Consider the following 19,411-nt stretch of genomic DNA (forward strand, 5'->3'; position numbering starts at 1 on the left):
GGACTTTTGCTAGTCTTCGCATACTGCTATCAAACTATGACCACCACACATCAGTCCATTATAAGATTATAAGGAAGCAGAGCTGATTTACATAAAATGGATGTGTAGATTTGAAGACATTTTCAGGTTCTTACACAGTCACCTATTGGGGCAGATTTAAGTCCAAATATCCAAAATTGTTTCTCAAAACCAAAAGTTAAATTCAGCTGAAACGTGGTGGATGCCATCGTTCTGCCAATTTCTCAATGTATTTTTAATCATCAGTGAATTACTTAAATGTAAATAGTTGCATTCTGCCAATTATCTTTCAGCAGGTATTTCAGAAAAATAACTTGATCTGTGGTCTCAAGAGCTGGTTTGGAATTGGGTATTACTTGGGAGAAGTGCTTGGACACCACATATCACTTCTTGCAGCATTATTTCTACTTATATCATGATGTTTTTTGTTTTGTTTTTTTAATTAAGAAAAACCTAGCTAGCACATCTAATGAAGAAAACTTTTCAAATAAACATGAAGAAAAATTTAGCTTATATACAAATCCCCTTACTTTTCAATTTTGAACATTACAATAAAAACATTTCTTATGAGCAAATCTAAACTTTTCCTTCTGTCTTATCATCTAGTCTTGGTTTTGAGAAAGGTGAATTGTTTTAATGATTAAAGCACCAAAATAAGTAAATAACTACCAGTCCTGTAACTAATGTAGCAGTCACTGTGTTACATGGCACAGCATTCAAGCCCCCTAACGTTAAAGACACTTGTATATGAGGCTCTCCACCCTGGTTTGGTCAGTACAGCTTGAAGAGCACCTCAGTGAAGGCATGCAGGCAATAAACGAGCTGTGAAAGCTCTGTCATGGCTCCAAAATACGCACCCAGTCTTCGAGCCCGGCTTCCACCTGTGGCTTTTCTTCTGCAAGTGGCTTTTATTGTCATTTTTACCTTTTGTGTTAAAATCGAGGACGATGGGAAGGACAAGAGTGAAGCATTTATTTATTCTTATGCAAGTAAGTGGATTAAGGAGTAAATACATGTGTATGGTGTGTGTGTGTGTGTGTGTGTGTGTGTGTGTGTGTGTGTGTGTGTGTGTGTGTGTGTGTGTGTGTGTGTGTGTGTGTGCACGCATTAAGAATTAAGACAAAGAATTTTTTTTATAATAATCAGACATGATTTTTTTGTATCAGCTGTTCAGTGCACCTTCTATATTCTTTTCTTTTTCTTAAGGTTATGTAGATTTGTCTGTGCTGTGCTTACTTAGTGTGTAAAACATATCTGAGTTCTGCTGATATCTTCATGGGATAGAAAATTAAATATCTAGGCAATATCGAGTGATTTACACTTTACATGTATTTAGTGTGAGCGTGCGTAAAGCCGCCATGCCTTCGGGGTGGGGATGGCGCACATCACTGGCTTTGAGAGATAAGAGGAATCCAAAAAGCCAGTACAAGACCTCCACCCCTTAATATACTGTGATGCCAAAGTGAGTTTGTAAGCATGGGATAAAACAGTATGTGCCTCAGTTTATTAATTTCATGTCTAGAAGCAGTGTCATTTAATCAATTCTTGCGCTGTTTCTTGTCTAAATTCAATTCAATTTATTTGTAAAGCGCTTTTAACAATTTCCCATTGTCTCAAAGCAGCTTTATAGAAGTGTAGAAACAGAAGAGAGAGAAAAATTAATAGATATAGAAGAAGAAGAATAAGTTAGAATAAAAATCAATAGGTTAATATATACAATGAAAGTTTAAAATTAATGAAAAAATTTATGATACTATATATCTATATCTATCCCTAATGAGCAAGCTGGAGGCGGCGGCAGCAAGGAAAGTCTCCCAGAGATGATATGAGGAAGAAACCTTGAGAAAACCCAGGAAAACCAGGTTCAGAAGGAAACCCATCCTCATTTGGGTGACACGCTACAGTAGATAGTGTAAATGTAAATAATGTTTATAATATTGCAACTGAGAGATCCTGAGGTACTAATGGGTCATCGTAAACTCTGAGTTCAGCACAGGGCTGATTACGGATAAAGACCAGACCCCACAGCTGACTGACACAACATCGGTTCAAATGAATAATTGCTTTGTCAGAATTAGGTTTCTGTATAGAATTGATACTGGACAATATTAATGACTTGTTTTGTTAACAAACAATTGAACTGAACTGAAAAGAGCTGAAAAAAAAAGATTTGTTATATTCATTATAAAGAACACAAGAGCAGAAGTGAATCGTTTACTCTATAACATGACATAAAGACAAACAGCACACAAACAGGTCAGTCAGTGAGACACAATTTTTAAAAATCGACTATTCGACTATTTTTACAACAGTAATCCATCTTAAAATACGAAATACTTGTTATTCCTCTTATAAGATTACACCTCAATGCGTGTGTGTATTTATGAATGATATCATGTTATTTACTTTGGAATGCTCACGTTTTCTATTCTGTCATGCTACAATAAAACAATACAATTAACTCCGTTTACAAAGATAAAATAAATAAATAAATAAATTAATCATCCAGTACCTAAACAAGGTACTATAAGTTTTCTAACCGAATGTCCTAAATGTTGCTGGCTATATGTTGGCCTCACTATTTACTACAGAATCACTGCATATACGCATTTTTTTTCTTTATTGTTTATTCCTACCATTACAGTCTATTGAAAAAATAAATAAATAAACTTTTTCACAGAATTCCAGGATATCCATGTGATGGTGTTTCTGGGTTTTGGTTTCTTGGGTACGTTCCTGGTGCGCTATGGTTTCAGCAGCTCAGCGTTCAGCTTGTTGGTTGCTGCCATGGCCGTGCAGTGGGCCACCATCCTTAAAGGCTTCCTGCTGTCTCACAGTTTAACCTGGAAGTTCGGCATCCAGTTAAGAAGGTAATAAAATGGCTACAGACCGTATGATCGTTTTCCCGTGACAGCACGCAAGTTTGTCGTTTTGCTATGGTGTAAATATGGTAGTTATGTCACTATCACACCACATTCAGTACTTATTCCTCCCTCAGTCTGCTGGACGCGGAGCTGTGTGCGGCTTCGACTCTCGTGGCTATGGGAACCGTCCATGGAAAAACCAACCCGGTCCAGCTTCTGATCTTCGCTCTGATAGAGGTCACAGGGTTTGTGCTAAACCAGTGGATCATACAAACCATGTTGCAGGTGAGGTGATGGATGTTCTGCTGTAGATACTGTATCTCAGGCTTGAATATCTGATGCATCGAAGGCATATATCTAGATGTATTGTCACGTATATAAAGCGCCCACTGTCGCACTTTTATCAGACAGGGACAGGGACACAGACACCCTGGCTGTACAGCATCGTCCTCATCAACATCTTCGGCGCTCTCTTTGGCGTGATCACGTCATGCTTGCTTTTTCGTAGAAATATGCAGCAGAAGCACGAGAAAGAGAAGGTCGACAGGAGATCGGGCCTCTTTGCCATGTTTGGTAAGTGACTCTTAATCCTGCTTGATGTTTCCTTCATAATTAAGCTTCACATCGTTTAATTAAAGACTTCTCTCACAGGGACTTTGTTCCTGTGGATGTTCTGGCCCAGTTTGAACTCAGTGCTGGAGCTGAACTTCACTGTAATATGTAGCACGTATCTGGCTCTGGCTGTCAGCGCCGCCACAGCGATGGCCGTCTCTGCGCTCTGCAGCTCTAAAGGCAAGATCAACCTGGTGAGTCAGTGTCAAGTAATCTTCTGCTGTGTTTGAGCAGAATGAATGAATGAATGAAGAAATTCATCCCTCCAAACTGGCAGTGGGGAAATTTTTCTCAACATAATCTCTAACTCCTTTTTTTTTGCTGCAGTGTTTCTCTGGAAGGGAGGGCACGGTGGCTTAGTGGTTAGCACGTTCGCCTCACACCTCCAGGGTTGGGGGTTCGATACCCGCCTCCGCCTTGTGTGTGTGGAGTTTGCATGTTCTCCCCGTGCCTCGGGGGTTTCCTCCGGGTACTCCGGTTTCCTCCCCCAGTCCAAAGACATGCGTGGTAGGTTGATTGGCATCTCTGGAAAATTGTCCGTCCTGTGTGTGTGTGTGTGTGAGTGAATGAGAGTGTGTGTGTGCCCTGCGATGGGTTGGCACTCCGTCCAGGGTGTATCCTGCCTCGATGCCCGATGACGCCTGAGATAGGCACAGGCTCCCCGTGACCCGAGAAGTTCGGATAAGCGGTAGAAAATGAATGAATGAATGAATGTTTCTCTGGACTGAGAAAAAAAATTCGATGAGGTGAATAAGGAGTAATGTTATGTTTGATTTGATGTCAAGGTGCACGTTCAGAACTCCTTGCTATCCGGCGGTATCGCTGTTGGAGCCGTTGTGACCACACCTCTTTCTCCCTGGATCGCCATGACGATCGGCTTGTGCGCTACTCTATTATCAACTCTGGGATTTCGATATCTGAAGGTAGAATACACAACCGCGACAACCATTCACAAAGCAGAAAACAATCACATACGCTGTCCTACCTACGTCTCTTTGGTTCTCTTTGGTTCTTAAAATGTCATTTTTTATTTACTATATATATAGTATATAAGTTTAATAATTACACCCAAAAATATGAATAGAATTTACTAAAGTATATCAGGAACTATAATTCAGTATTCAACTATGATTCAGTAAAATTATATCCGAATACTACAGTGTAGTATTTTGCTACAAGGCACTAGCATAATTCAGTATTGACTGTATTTAAGTGTTATAGTCAGTATTATAGAATTTGATGGTTTAAATGTTATAATTTACTTATTCTTTTATTTTAGATTCAGTACAATAAATGAAGAGTAGATTAGAACAGAGTGTTGTAATTCAATATATGATATACGTTCAGTTAAATGACTAGACTTCGATCCTATACGTCGGTACACGATTGAGTCATTTAGTACTCGATTAGAATTCAGTACTAACATTCATCACTTGAACATAATTCAGTCTTTTAGTTCTGTATCTATTTTGCATTGAACAGTATCATTTAGTGATCTATAAATCAGTATTTGATTAGAACTAAAAACTAGAACTCAGCATTCAGTACTTGATTAGAATTCAGTACTATGATTCAGTTTGGCTCTTGTAGTTTTGGTTTTATCCTGATTTGTCTTGCCATTATTATTTTTATTTCTCTTCCACAGAACCATATGCTATTTGCTTTTGATTGCCACGATACCCTCGGCGTTCTGTGTGCTCATGCACTGCCGGGAATTCTGGGATGGTTTGCTCAACTCATCTTGCGACTGTCCAGTATCAGTCACAGCACAGTGTAAAACATTTTAGATTTTCTATAATCATGAAATAAAACACATCATTACTTATGTACCAGGTAAACCGTAATATGTTCGGTTTTAACATCGAACCCTGCCTTAGCTCTATGTCTGTAATGTATATCTTCTACACTGTGTTTATTAACCTATGGATTATGTTGTAAAACCTTCTCTATGGTCATGAATTTCTTAAATCCTCAGCGCTGTCCAGTTTGCGGTGCATCACATCTGTATTTTGCTCATCACAGTCTGTGTGAGTCTGGTTATGGGTATCATCACAGGTCAGTATTATAATATAGTATAATATAATAATTAGATTATATACAGTATTATATCACAGTCGTTATAATATTATCAGAATTCCATTCTAATTCAGTGTTAGATTTCTGTATTCTATTAAAATTTAGTACTTTAGATTCAGTGCTGCACTGAAATTCAGTATTATAATTCGTTCTATTATTCAGTATGACAATTCAGAATTTCATTATAATGCAGTAATATATTTTGGTATTTATTTATGATTCAGTGCTTTAATTCAGTACAGTGATCCCTCGCCACTTCGCGGTTCAAGTTTCGCGGCCTCGGTGCATCGCTGATTTTTCACAAATATTCATCGAAAAATAAAAATAAAAACGGTTTCCCAGGATGCCAGACAAAGAGAGAAACTCTCTCAGAGGCTTTGTACATACCCACGGGCACTCAGACAAGGCACATGATTGGCTACCGGTGCGAGATCTGAGCTGATTGGCTGCGCATCATCGCATCCTCTCCCAGCTTCTTCACTTGTTGTATCTCGCCACTCTCGTTCATGCTGTCAACTGTGTCTCGCGTATTGTGTTCGAAATAAACTTTTCGTTAAGCCTTACGATGCCTCCTAAGCGCCGTGCCCCTGCGAAAGATTCCTCTAGTGAGCCCAAGAGGAAGAGGAAGATGATGACCATCAGTGAAAAGGTCAAACTTAGGGCCAATCCTACTTCGCGGATTTTCACCTATCGCGAGGGGTTCCGGTCCCCATTAACCGCGATAAACGAGGGATCACTGTATTTGACTAGTACTCGGTATTATATTTCACTGTTTATAATATAATCAGCACTTTTATTACTTTGATTCGGTGTTTGAGCAAATTCAAAATTCAGTATTATAAGTATTCACTGTTTATTATTCAGTACCGCAATTCAGTATTGTATCTGTTACTCGATTCCGAGTCTGCTAGAATACTGAATTGCAGTACTGAAGAATAAACAATGAATTATAATACTGAATTTTGAATGTACTGATACTGAATCATAGTCGAATACCAACATATAATACTGAATTAAAATGAAATACAGAATTGTCGTACTGAATGACGAGGAGCGAATTATAATATTGAAATTCAACACAGCATTGAATCTGCCTTTATTATTCAGTACTGCAATTCAGTATTACTGTTCTGTGGTACTCGTAGTTTAGGAGTCTACTTTAATACTACGTAGTACTTATTACTAAAGATTACTATTATTTTAATTCAGTATTTTATTAGAATTAGCTCAGAATTCATGGAGTCCTCCGTATTTTTCATTTTGTTTATTGACTGTTTATTATTCATTATTATACTGTTTATTATTCAGTACTGCAATTCAGTATTATGTTTGGTACTCGATTAGGAGTCTACTTTAATACTATGTAGTACTTACTACTTAAGATTAGTATTATTATAATTCAGTATTTTGTTAGAATTAGCTCAGAATTCATTATAACAATTCAGTATTTCATTAGAATTACAAATTTCTCAATATACATTTTATTTTTTACTACAATTTACAGGAATTATTTTGAAATGGAGCTTCTGGAGACCTCAGAGAGTCAATAAGTGCTATGATGACCAGGCCTACTGGGAGGTAACAGATAATATAACACACCCTAGCAAAACAGTGTAGAAAAAATATTAGAGATTCAATCCTAGAAAATGAATGACTTTCTTTGTTCCGGTTTTATTCTACATAAACTCATTTCTTTCAAATATTCTCCTCAACGTTTCTCTGTAATAAAGGCGATTGATTTAAAATCTACAAATCAACTTTTTTTGTCTTTTTGCAGTTCCCACATCTGCTGGTGGACAATTGAGTCCAACGTCGAACGTCCTACGGATAAAATCGTATAGAATAACATCTTGCGTGATGGTTTTCTGTGTATGGTTAATCTTTAAGGGTTTGAATAGGGTCAAAATAAGCAACAGGTCATGCTCAGTAGCATGAACATGCATTCAGACAAGGCAAACTAATTAAAAATACCTTTTTACTGTGCTTTGTATGTTTAAATGTTCTATAAGGCTAGCGAGAATTTTTATTGTAAGATTGTAAGTGTTGTAAACTTTTCTTTCCATGAAATGAAAAAACATTTGTTGAGAATTGATTAGTTTATTTAGTCACACGTTTTTTTTTTGTTCCACATTAATAAATAATGCAGTAGATGTTATTGATTCATTCATTTTCTACCGCTTATCCGAACTTCTCGGGTCACGGGGAGCCTGTGCCTATCTCAGGCGTCATCGGGCATCGAGGCAGGATACACCCTGGACGGAGTGCCAACCCATCACAGGGCACACACACACTCTCATTCACTCACACACTCACACACTACGGACAATTTTCCAGAGATGCCAATCAACTTACCATGCATGTCTTTGGACCGGGGGAGGAAACCGGAGTACCCGGAGGAAACCCCCGAGGCACGGGGAGAACTTGCAAACTCCACACACACAAGGCGGAGGTGGGAATCGAACCCCCAAACCTGGAGGTGTGAGGCGAACGTGCTAACCACTAAGCCACTGTGCCGCCCCCCCAAAGTAGATGTTATCTTTTTGGGAAATGTATATATAAATTTCCCAAAAAAATATATAAAAAATTTATTTATTTGTTTATTTATTTATGTTCCCCCCACTCAGGATGTTAAGTTCTAATCCCAAACTCTTTCCACTGGTTTTAATAATAATCCCTATTTTTTATTTTTTTTTATTAAATCATTTTTTCAGCCTTTATGGAAAAACTTAAAAATTACAAAAGTGACATTTTTAAACAATTGCTTTAAACACATTTTCAGATGATTCAGAGTGAATGGAGCACATGAAAAATATATTCAAAAAAAATAATAATAATTTGGATAACATGATCATCAATTTCCCAAAAAATAAAACTCAAACTGAAAACAGTGTGCGGGGATTTTTCTATCGTTTTATTTATTTTGACAAATACAGTTGCGAAAAACAACAACCAAAAAAACAAAACAAAACAAACAAAAAATTTAGACCAAATGAGTGTTTACATTCCTCTATTGTTTCTGTTTAACAACGTTCCAGACTGGACTAACTGCGTGATTTTTTTAATTAATATTTTTCTTTGTGCTTGCGTTCGTGATATATTCGGCGTACTGCAGCAGCGTTACATAAATAGAGTGCAAACGTAAAGCTAAGCACGTAAAAAAGAAGTACGTGTATACAGAATAGCAAAAGTATTCGCAAAGCTGTTTATCCCATACGAGAGAATTTATATTAGCATTTTTACAATAAGAAATTGGCGAATATTTTATGAGACGCTTGTGTTTAACGTATAAAAAAAATCAAGAGGGCTTTAGAAAGCAAGTGAAAATGTTACCTTGCGTTAATTTGGCTCTTTGTGGTCCGTTCTGATGAAGCTGGTTAAGTAAAGATTTATGATACACATAGCAAAATTAAACAATTCCCCAACTTCCAAAAGCAAGTGAGGAGGCATAACGTTAACATAAGGGTCTCACTCACAGGCAAACTACTGCTTAAATATCCCAGTGAAACAGTGAATGTGACTCCCACAGACTGAAGTAAATACATGTGGTTGTCTGAGATGAAAACAAAACAAGTGGTTTGAATAGAAGGACCTAATTAAAAAGACGTTTGATAGACGAGTGAAGAGATGGCGCAGAGGCTCGTGTTTAAATCCCGGGACTAACTTTTACCTCAGGTAAAAAAAATATACCTGATTATCAAACTAAGAACACCCCCCCCAATCAGTAGTGTGTTAATGTAGAGGTAGGCTGGGCAAAAAGTATAAAAAGTATAAATCTGACCAATAGGAAGGGTTTTCCCAGGCCGCAACACGCGACAAGTGTGAGACCCGAATCTGAAACCAATCCGAGAGAACAACTAAAGCTAAACATGAGTAAAAGTCTCTTTCTATCTCTTTATACATTTTAATCGATCTAAAATTTAAAAAAAAAAAAAAAAAAAGCTGTCTGTTTTGAATTCTGAGGCTAGATGCGTCACACGGTTTGTACAACAACGAGCCCTCGCTGCAGTCGCATAGGAAACATGGGGGCAGCTCATGAACGGGAAAAACGAGAAAAGGAAAATAGAAATAGTACAGAAAGACTCTGGGCGTAGGATGGTCAGGTAGAGAGGCTTGTTTTCACTGCCACAGGTCCTCTGTGCGTCCAAACTTGAACACCAGACCCCTGTCACATCAAAAACAAAACACACACACGGCTTTATACAGAAATTTACAGGTAATAACAAATCCATTATTAAAATATATGCCATCATTTGTCCTGTGTAAAAAAAAAAACAACAACGAAAGGATAATCACAATTTTTGTGCCTAAAAAAATGTGTATAATAATCAGAGATTGAAATACAACAGATTTATGTGTGTGTGTGATCGTGTTATCGTGCTAAAATAAACTGTTTTCAATAACAATTGAGGAGTTAATATACTGAAGAGACATTGGGATTTCCTGTTTTCACATCATACCCAAAGAAGATGAAGGCGTTCTGGAAGAAAACTGCAATCCCAGGATACACTGATTGCTTTGCTGTTAACCAAAATAGCATGAAAAAAAAAAGCATCAAATGATTAAAAAAATAACAGATACTCTTCGACAAAAGAATGAAGGTAAATGATATATTACACTAGTGTTGTAGTGTACTGTACACAAATGCGATTCATTTGAAGGAGATCTTACCAGGAACGACGAAACCTCCGAAGAGAATCCACATGGAGGCAATGAGAGAGCCGAAGGCCAGCATGAAGCCGATAAAGAGCCACACTCTCGCACCTGTATATTAACACAACACACAACTGCCATGAAGTGTCTGAGAGAACCGAGTGTGTGTGACTCAAAGTATAAAATGTAACTATAAAAGGATAAAAATAAATCAGTAAAAATGGCAGATCATGTTGTTCATGTGATTTCTGCATTTTATATCACTTTCTTTAGGTTTCCAAACATTACTTTCCCCACAATAATTATTATTAGATATTATAATTATTACATCACTGAAAGATTTTGTAACGTATTATGCAACAGACAACAAAGGGAGAGAGAGAGAAAAAACATGATTAAGGCTGCTGGGGTTTTTCAGAACTCTAATTAGAATCTAATCCCTAATGTACATAATGGGTGTTAATGTTCATCAGTACACTTTATTTTTGTGTCAAATATTTTATAGTGATTGTGTTGAAAATGTTGTCCAGTGCTGTGGGAACATGGATGTGTGTGTGAGAGTGAGTGAGTGAGTGAGTGATGTGACATATGGCTAAGTATGGTGACCCAAACTCAGAATTTGTTCTCTGCATTTAACCCATCCAAAGTGCACACACACACACCGTGAACACACACACACCGTGAACACACACACACCGTGAACACACACACACCGTGAACACACACACACCGTTAACACACACACACCGTGAACACACACACACCGTGAACACACACACACCGTGAACACACACACACCGTGAACACACACACACCGTGAACACACACACACCGTGAACACACACACACCGTGAACACACACACCGTGAACACACACACGGAGCAGTGGGCAGCAAATTATGGGGAGCAGTTGGGGTTCGGTGCCTTGCTCAAGGGCACCTCAGTCGTGGATAGCCCGAGACTCGAACCCACAACCTTAGGGTTAGGAGGCAAACTCTCTAATCATTAGGCCACGACTTCCCCCCGTGTGTAAAAATCCGGATGGGATGAGGATAAATATGGAGCTGAGCTAACTATACGGTGTACTAAACTTGTAAGATAAAGAACTCTGAGATAGTCGTATTGGGATGTTATACTATACTGTGCTTAATTATGTTTTTAATAATAATGTAATATAATAATGTTTAATTAAATAGTAATAGTAATAGTAATAATAATAATAATAATAATAATAAAACAGAATTGCATTTCTACAACCCTGAACATTTGGTGCTGAATACGATACACACCCAACCCTATGTAATCTCAGAATCTCAGCTGACTCTCCTCACAGTTCATACACACTTCCTTTGTAAATCAAGCCAGACTGGTTTGTCAGCTCATGGTCAGGCTAGTTATACTCACTTACAAACATACGGCTGTTAAACACTGGGTATGTGTTAGGGTCACGAATAATACACCTGACTTAGTGGTATACACACACCTGTCTGTCCTATGCAGCCTTCACTGTAGCTGTCACCTCTCACCTGGCCGTTTGACACCGCGTTGATCCTGCGTGAGACATAAAGCCAGAAATCAACAACGATCAGTCTATGTTGCGTTGGGGTCTAAACACCTTGACTCGACATATCTGAATGACAGATCTTACATGAGGAACGCTATAGTGGCGATGACTCCACAGGTATGGTATGCATGGTGAAAGTCCTCCTCTTTGGGGTACATTATCGCTGCGTCGATTATGATCCACCATCCTGTGAAGAACTGAGCAAAACTTTAATATTGGAGCCCGCTCTAACAACAATAATCTTTCAATCAATAAATAGACTAAAACATAAAAAAGTGATCTATCTGTTTGTGTAATTTAAACATTACGAAGAGCTACTAGGAATTAAATCATTCATATTTGGTATTGCTCTGTAAAATTCACGAGACCTCAGAAAATTGCATCATGTATCACATAAGTCATTATTATATCATTATTCTGGACAACCCTACTAGACAGGCCATGAAATAATGTTTGTTCACAGAGAGGCATTTGAGACTCAAACAAATGCAGAAAATGTCTGGAAAAATAAATGTGACTTAATCCATGCGCTGCCTTTTGTGTCACACATGACGATCATGTTCTGGTTTTAACGTTAGTCTGAACTGGTGTTAAAGTAAAATCAAAGAAATAATGTGTTAATATATTTATACATCACTTATAGTTATACATTATAAGTAATGTGTCGAAAATATTTTACACTAAATCAAACCTAGTACTGCTTTAAAATAAAAAGCTGTTACGTGATAGAAAATGAAAACACAAAGATATAAGGTGAAATAAATTTGGATGAGAAAAAAAACCTAATTTTTCACTAAAAGATTGATAAGGGCTTAGAGATAAAGGAGTTTTTTTTCTCAGGTCACACAATAAGTAGTATGACATTGGTGATGTGGTGATTCTGCGGTAATTACAGCCTGTTACCTCATGAATATTAATTGTTTACACTGTTTACAGTCATTCATTCATTCATTTTCTACCACTTATCTGAACTACCTCGGGTCACGGGGAGCCTGTGCCTATCTCAGGGGTCATCGGGCATCGAGGCAGGATACACCCTGGACGGAGTGCCAACCCATCACAGGGCACACACACACACTCATTCACTCACACACACTACGGACAATTTTCCAGAGATGCCAATCAACCTACCATGCATGTCTTTGGACAGGGGGAGGAAACCGGAGTACCCGGAGGAAACCCCGAGGCACGGGGAGAACATGCAGACTCCACACACACATGGTGGAGGCGGGAATCGAACCCCGACCGTGGAGGTGTGAGGCGAACGTGCTAGACACTAAGCCTGTTTACGCTTTGTGTTAGACATGTCTACAAAAAAAGTCTAAAGTGTGGATTAATTTCCAAAGCTACAACCATGAAGCAAATCTACCCCCTCTGAGAGGGTTTTCTCCACAGCAGGAGATACAATAAGCCAGGAAAGCTCTCGTCTTCTCCCAGAGAAAGCAGACATGTTAATTTTTCTTCAGAAAAAAATGCTGTTTTGCTAAGTTGTAATTCTGGATGTTACATTCGATGTTGGTTTTATTCAAATTTAAATTGATATGAATTGAAATGCTCTGTTTAAAATATTTAAAGAGTGATTAATAAACACAAATGGATTTGTTTAAGTATCGTGCATTATTTTTCACATTTCTTTCATTATGGAATCGGAATCAGAACCGGGAATCGTAAGGCAGAACTGGAACCGGAAAATTTCTTTTCGAAAATTTCCAACCCTAATAGTTAGACAGATCTACTTTATTGATTGTGGACAAGAATTTTTTGTTTCTTCAGAAAAATGACATTTTCTGTGTTGTGGCTAGATGATTCACACACCAAAACTCCTGCTGCAATTGAGGCAATGGTGTTTCTTTTCTCTGCCCAGTCGATGTTGCATTCACAGTCCCCACATCTGATACCATCCAGGAATCCTGACATCTTTCTGATCTCACACACACACACACACACACACACACACACACACACACACACACACACACACACACACACACACACACGCAAACACACACACGCAAACACACACACGCAAACACACACACGCACACACACAAACAAATGCATACAAATATAAATGCATTTATATTTATTAACCACTTGAACAAATAGAGCATAATAAACTTTATCAACAAACTACTGCACTCATGTTTATTAGCCGCTTATGTATGTAAACACTCCAGGATATAAGTAGGCTTTTACGCAGGCTGTGTCCCAAATCACTCCTCGGTCCCTACATTAGCGCCCTACAGACACGAAGATGAACCCAAATGTAGTTCACTACGGTTCGAAAAAAGGAGTAATTTGGGAAGCAAACACACGACATTATGCAGCGACAACCACAACAAAACCGTGGTTTTAAATATTTGTATGTTACAAATAACACGTATTATAATCCTTCTTATTAAAATCTATTAAATCCAAGTGTGGGAATAAAAGTTAACTGTCGTCACGCAGTTTAACTAAAGACAGCTAACAATGAGCTAATGCTAAAGCTAGTTTTCGAGCTTGAACAGGAAATAATAATAACAACAACAATAATAATAACAATAAACAAAGCTAAATATAAACACGCAAAATAATACCAGATAAGCGGTGTATTAATGGTGTTAAGTTACAACTGTGTTACATGTCATGTCATTTGTATGATGTAGATAGCAAGGAAAAAATATAACAAGGAATTAGCCAGCCGTCTTGGGCCGAAGCTAAAATCGCTCCATCTTCCCTATTTAAGCGCGCTTGATTCGTGCTGGACATACAGCGTTCTAGTGACCTACCTAGTGCACTACTTGTCAATACGAAACACAGCCACGAGACTCGTTAGCTAGCGCTGTATTGTTTGGGTCCATAAGAATCGCTCCATCATTGTTTACACTCAACAGACGCGTTGTTCCGTATCGTATTTTATATTCGTATGAAAATATCGATGTGTATAGGATTTAAACGTGTAAATGTCCTCACCTTACGATGGTGTTATAGCCTGTAGTCCTCTGCCGAACGAACAATTCTTTCTCCTTCCTTTAGAGGCTTAGTAGTGCACATGCGCAGACGTTTGGCCTTGCAGTACAATGACAAGTACTTTTATCAACACTCAGAATCAGAATCAGAAAGAGCTTTATTGCCAGATATGTTTTCATATGCAAGAAATTTGTTATAGTGACAGAAGCTCCACAGTGTAACAGAATGACATATACTATATATACAATTTGTATGTACAAATGTACAAGTGTGAAATGTGCAACTGAAATATAAATAGTATGTATTTTAAGTAAATAACGTGTAAGAATAGTGTTGTGTGTTCTGTATATGTTAAGTGTTCATCAGATGGATTGCCTGAGGGAAGAAACTGTTCTTATGTCTGGTCGTTCTGGTGCTCAGGGCTGTGTAGCATCGACCAGATGGCAAAAGAGGGAGTGTGCTGGATGTGAGGGGTCCAGAGTGATTGTCTTTGCCCTTTTTCTCACTCTGGAGAAGTACAGATCTTGGAGAGTGGGGAGAGTTGTGCCAATGGTTCGCTCAGCAGTCCGGACTACCTTCTGTAGTCTTCTGAGGTGAACCGAACAGTAATTGAGGTGCAGAGGATGGATTTGATGATGGCAGTGTAGAACTGTTTCAGCAGATCCTGCTGGGCCTTTTTCACAGTGGAGTCTATGTGACTGTCCCACTTCAGGTCCTGGGAGATTGTCACAATGCTACAAAGCATCACACACACCCAAACACATCACACACAAACATCACATCACACATATACACACACCACAAAACATCAAAAGATTTATATAGTATCTTATTATTATGGTTTATATGGGTATATGGCCCTGACTTCATACCAAATGTTTGTGCACATTTGTCACTACCACATGTGTTCTTCATTGTTGATTAATCCCTTATTCTCTTATAATGATGACCTTCACTCTTCTGAGAAGGCTGTAATGTTAATGAAGTCAGGGGATTCAGAAATATATGATGTTGGATGAAGAGTCAGGGTTCCAGTTCATCCTAAAGGTGTTCGGTGGGGTTGAGGTCAGGATTCTCACCATGTTCCACATCAACCTTGACCGATATCGTAACAGACCTCACTTTGTGCACAGGGACATTGTCATGGGGCCCCTCATTTCTAGTAAAGGGAAATTGTAAAGAGCTTCCAAATATATGTGTGCTTCAGATTTTCTAGAAAGTTTGAGAAAAGTCTTCATACGAGTTTCAACAGTAGGTGTACACATACTTTCGGCCATATAGAGCGCTTCCACACGGTAGCCCATGTGCTCCGTACACTTTTTTTTAATGTAATTTGATAAAGTGATAATGGACAGGCTCAGAAACCTTCACGACAATTGTGGTGTATGCCATTTAAACCCTTAGTAGAATGGGAATGAAATTCTTAATCTTAAATGAGTTTAAAACAAAATGTTAAAATTTATTTTGTTGTTTTATTTGAACATGAAATACAAGACAATGGAATGAAATGTTACAAAAAATAAACCCCACACAAATAGTGTTCTGCATGGTCGTGCCGTATGGGAATAAAAATGTTAAACTAATGCCATTTGAAAGAGAACAGTGGTTACTGGTAGGAATGCACATGTCACATTTCTACAGAAGAAATTCATTTCATACTCATGTCCACATTCTATATCAGTGTATATTGTGTTTGCTGTTATGAACAAGCTTTCACAGGTTTACAGAAAAAAACATAACTATAAAAACAAAAAAAAATGGGTATACAAAAAGATTATTTTAAATGAACTTGGTCAGTGCCATTCATGAGCTTAATTATTTGCTCTTATATCACTCCAAGCAGTTGCAGAGCAACAGACAGGGACAGGATGATGACGCCAAAAAGGCCGATGTAGCCGTATGCCCCGTTCATTCTCTTGGCTGGGTCTACAAAAAAGAAGAGAGAAGATGTGAGATGAAGTGACTTCTGAATACTTGGTTTGTTTCTTATACCATCCGGATCACAGACATCTTTTCATCTGGGATGTCCAGTTTTCTTCCACCTCCCAAAAAACATTGCATTGGCTACACTAAATGTACACTTCTGTGTAAATAAGTACGTCCAGTCCAGGATGTATTCCAGCCTTACTCACGGACAGACTCCAGATCTCCAGACCGGCCGTGATCGAAGACCAATGAATAAATGTTAAGAAATTATCAAATCAGAACCTCTCTTAGCGACTGAATTACATAGGGCACATGGACAGACGATACAGTTGCAAATTATAGTGTGAAACAGTTAAAAAATGTGCCCAGTATATAATCTCATCCCAGTATAGTATAATCATATTGATAACTGCACTGAGTAACAAAACAAATAAAAGCAGAAGACTTACTGCCAGTGTAGTAACCCCAGGCATAGGAGAACCTGCTGGTCACCCAGATTACTCCCAGAACAGAGGCTGCCGTCTAAATGCAGAAAAAGAGATATATAGATAGATAAAGAGAGAAAGAGACTGAATGAATTTGCAGTACCTTACAAACAGGAAGTCGGGTGCTTTTTTAAGCTTGCTATTTTCACAGATTATTTGTGGCCGATCCTAAACTGCTTCCTTCTCTAGACCTGGTTTGCTCCTGTTATTTCTCAGAAAAGTCAGTTTATATTTCTTTCATATAAAGTGTACATATGAATAAACTCTTTCTAATATACAAGTTTTGCTGACTGACTTTCTTTTCTTTCTCTAAAGGTTATAAACGTCCCTATTTCCCAACTTTTTTTGTCACATCTCTGTTTGTTTTAACCTCTCGGTTGATCAGCCCCGTTAAATATCAACTAACGCCATAAAAACTTATGAAACTTTCTTATCTGGGAAGAAGTCAAACACAGAGAATGGAGAGACAAAATAAGTGCAGTGAGAAATGTACAGCTATTATACCGGCGATACAAGTCACGTATGTTAAGTTACAGGAAAGCAATTCACTTATGTAGAAGTTCGGGTGTTTAACTCCCCAAGGAACACTACTCACGGGATACACGATTGCAGCAATGGTTTGGAAAACCAGCCACTGTGGATAAACCTCTAGTGTGTTCTGATGAGCTCTCTGGATGCAGTTAAACACGTCGTCCTTAGTGCTGTACATAGTGGGGTACTGAAAACACAAACAAAACCATGTACAATTGACCCAAGCATCACAAAACTTTACTCAAAATCAAATAAAATACACAAAACTAAAAATGTAAACAAACATTAACAAAACTGAGCAGTGTGAAAATCTTGCATAAACCTTTCCTGGACTGATATGGCTATTGGCTACTATTCAAATAGAGGTTTGAGATGCAAAAAAAGTCAAGTCAAGGCAACACCCAAAATATATGTGTTGTGATATGTGTCTGATTCACACTCTGGAAATCAGAGCGTGGTATGTGGTAGCTCAGTGGTTAAGGTGTTTGACTACTGACCAGAAGGTCACTGGTTTAAATCCCAGGTACACCGTGTTGCCACTGCAGGGCCCCTGAGCAAGGCCCTTAACCCTAATTGCACAGGTGTATAAACTGACATAAAAATGCAAGTCTGAAGTTAACTGGGTGTCATCTATAAGTGAATAATAGCTCCAGACCACAACAACCAACACACTTTATAAAACATAATGTATGAATATGAAGAACATGGAAGAGAAGAGTCTCTTCCATGTTCTTCATATGCATACATTATGTTTTATATGTTGTTGTAGTTTTTTCCTCAGTAAATTTGAATGGATGAAAATCACACTTTGTGTGCTATTCTTATGAAAGGAAAACTGAACATAATATGGTTTTGTTTCCTGTCTTTATAAACAAAGACCAGCAGTATGATCACACTACTAACTAACAGCAGTACTGTACAGTTCAGTAACAGCCACATTAAACTAGTTATAAGCAGCTAAATCAGGTTAGAACCGGTTTAGTGATGCACTTATTTGCATTAAATCATATCAGAGGCACTTTCCGATTTCCCAGCAATTGAAATAAAAAATAAAACTGACTGCACAACATCATGGGAGGTTAATCTCGCTTTGTTACGTTTACCTTCACGTCATATTTCTTCCTTGCACGTCCAACGTTAACGCCGAGGTACGTGAGCATGACCCAGCTGTAGAAGTAAGTCAAAATCACATAGCCGAAGTTGGCAGGAAGGAGGTCTAAAATCTCCATCGTTAAATCTCTTTCTGCGCGATTAACTCAGTGCAGACGACTAATCTATTTAACCTGCAAATAAACTGCGCAGTCACGGTGTTGTAAGCGACTTATATCTGTACAAAGGGAACGAGTACACGACTTCCTGCGAGAATCGTTCAGGAATCGTTTCTTTTAAGATATGCGCTGCCTGAGTAAGGAGCCGAGTCCTTATCAAGTCATTCGGCTCTTTTGAACGAGTCTGGTGATTTGGTTCAACTCATTCTGACTCGTTTGGGGCCAAAGTTCCAATGTTTGTGCTTGCTATCATGCTATCTGAGGAAGGGCTTGTTTACTTTAAAACGTGCATAATTAACTGATTCATTACATATTAGCACACTAATGCATAGCTTTCCTGCCCTAATCCATGAGAACCTTGGTGTTTCCCCCCCAGTTTCTAACAAACCTGTGAAATGAGGTCAGGTAAATTAGTAAAATGTTCAGTAGAGGTGTTAGACAGGTGGTGGTAAACTGTATACTAAG

At 38.2% G+C, this 19,411-nt stretch overlaps 3 protein-coding genes across 3 annotated transcripts; 1 reads left to right on the plus strand and 2 right to left on the minus strand.

The window, feature by feature from the left end:
* Positions 1-780: 780 nt before the first annotated feature.
* Positions 781-7,725, plus strand: rhd (Rh blood group, D antigen). The gene is made up of 10 exons (XM_027165682.2): positions 781-1,007; positions 2,699-2,888; positions 3,017-3,167; positions 3,290-3,455; positions 3,534-3,688; positions 4,280-4,417; positions 5,140-5,267; positions 5,470-5,549; positions 7,075-7,148; positions 7,348-7,725. Exons 1-10 carry the CDS (start codon positions 857-859, stop codon positions 7,372-7,374), a joined length of 1,260 nt encoding a protein of 419 aa, XP_027021483.2. The 5' UTR covers positions 781-856; the 3' UTR covers positions 7,375-7,725.
* Positions 7,726-8,460: 735 nt separating this feature from the next.
* Positions 8,461-14,895, minus strand: tmem50a (transmembrane protein 50A). The gene is made up of 7 exons (XM_027165909.2): positions 14,740-14,895; positions 13,600-13,705; positions 11,869-11,981; positions 11,704-11,771; positions 10,239-10,331; positions 10,028-10,088; positions 8,461-9,732 (listed from the first exon to the last, which is right to left on the minus strand). The coding sequence occupies exons 2-7, from the start codon at positions 13,699-13,701 to the stop codon at positions 9,687-9,689; spliced, it is 483 nt and encodes a 160-aa protein (XP_027021710.1). The 5' UTR covers positions 13,702-13,705; positions 14,740-14,895; the 3' UTR covers positions 8,461-9,686.
* A 1,275-nt stretch (positions 14,896-16,170) lies between these two features.
* Positions 16,171-19,062, minus strand: mgst3b (microsomal glutathione S-transferase 3b). Its single transcript, XM_027165844.2, has 4 exons — positions 18,782-19,062; positions 17,743-17,865; positions 17,112-17,184; positions 16,171-16,662 (listed from the first exon to the last, which is right to left on the minus strand). Exons 1-4 carry the CDS (start codon positions 18,905-18,907, stop codon positions 16,562-16,564), a joined length of 423 nt encoding a protein of 140 aa, XP_027021645.1. The 5' UTR covers positions 18,908-19,062; the 3' UTR covers positions 16,171-16,561.
* Between the last annotated feature and the right edge of the window lie 349 nt (positions 19,063-19,411).

The sequence above is a fragment of the Tachysurus fulvidraco genome, chromosome 4, assembly GCF_022655615.1.
Source record: "Tachysurus fulvidraco isolate hzauxx_2018 chromosome 4, HZAU_PFXX_2.0, whole genome shotgun sequence".
In the NCBI taxonomy this organism is placed as follows: domain Eukaryota; kingdom Metazoa; phylum Chordata; class Actinopteri; order Siluriformes; family Bagridae; genus Tachysurus; species Tachysurus fulvidraco.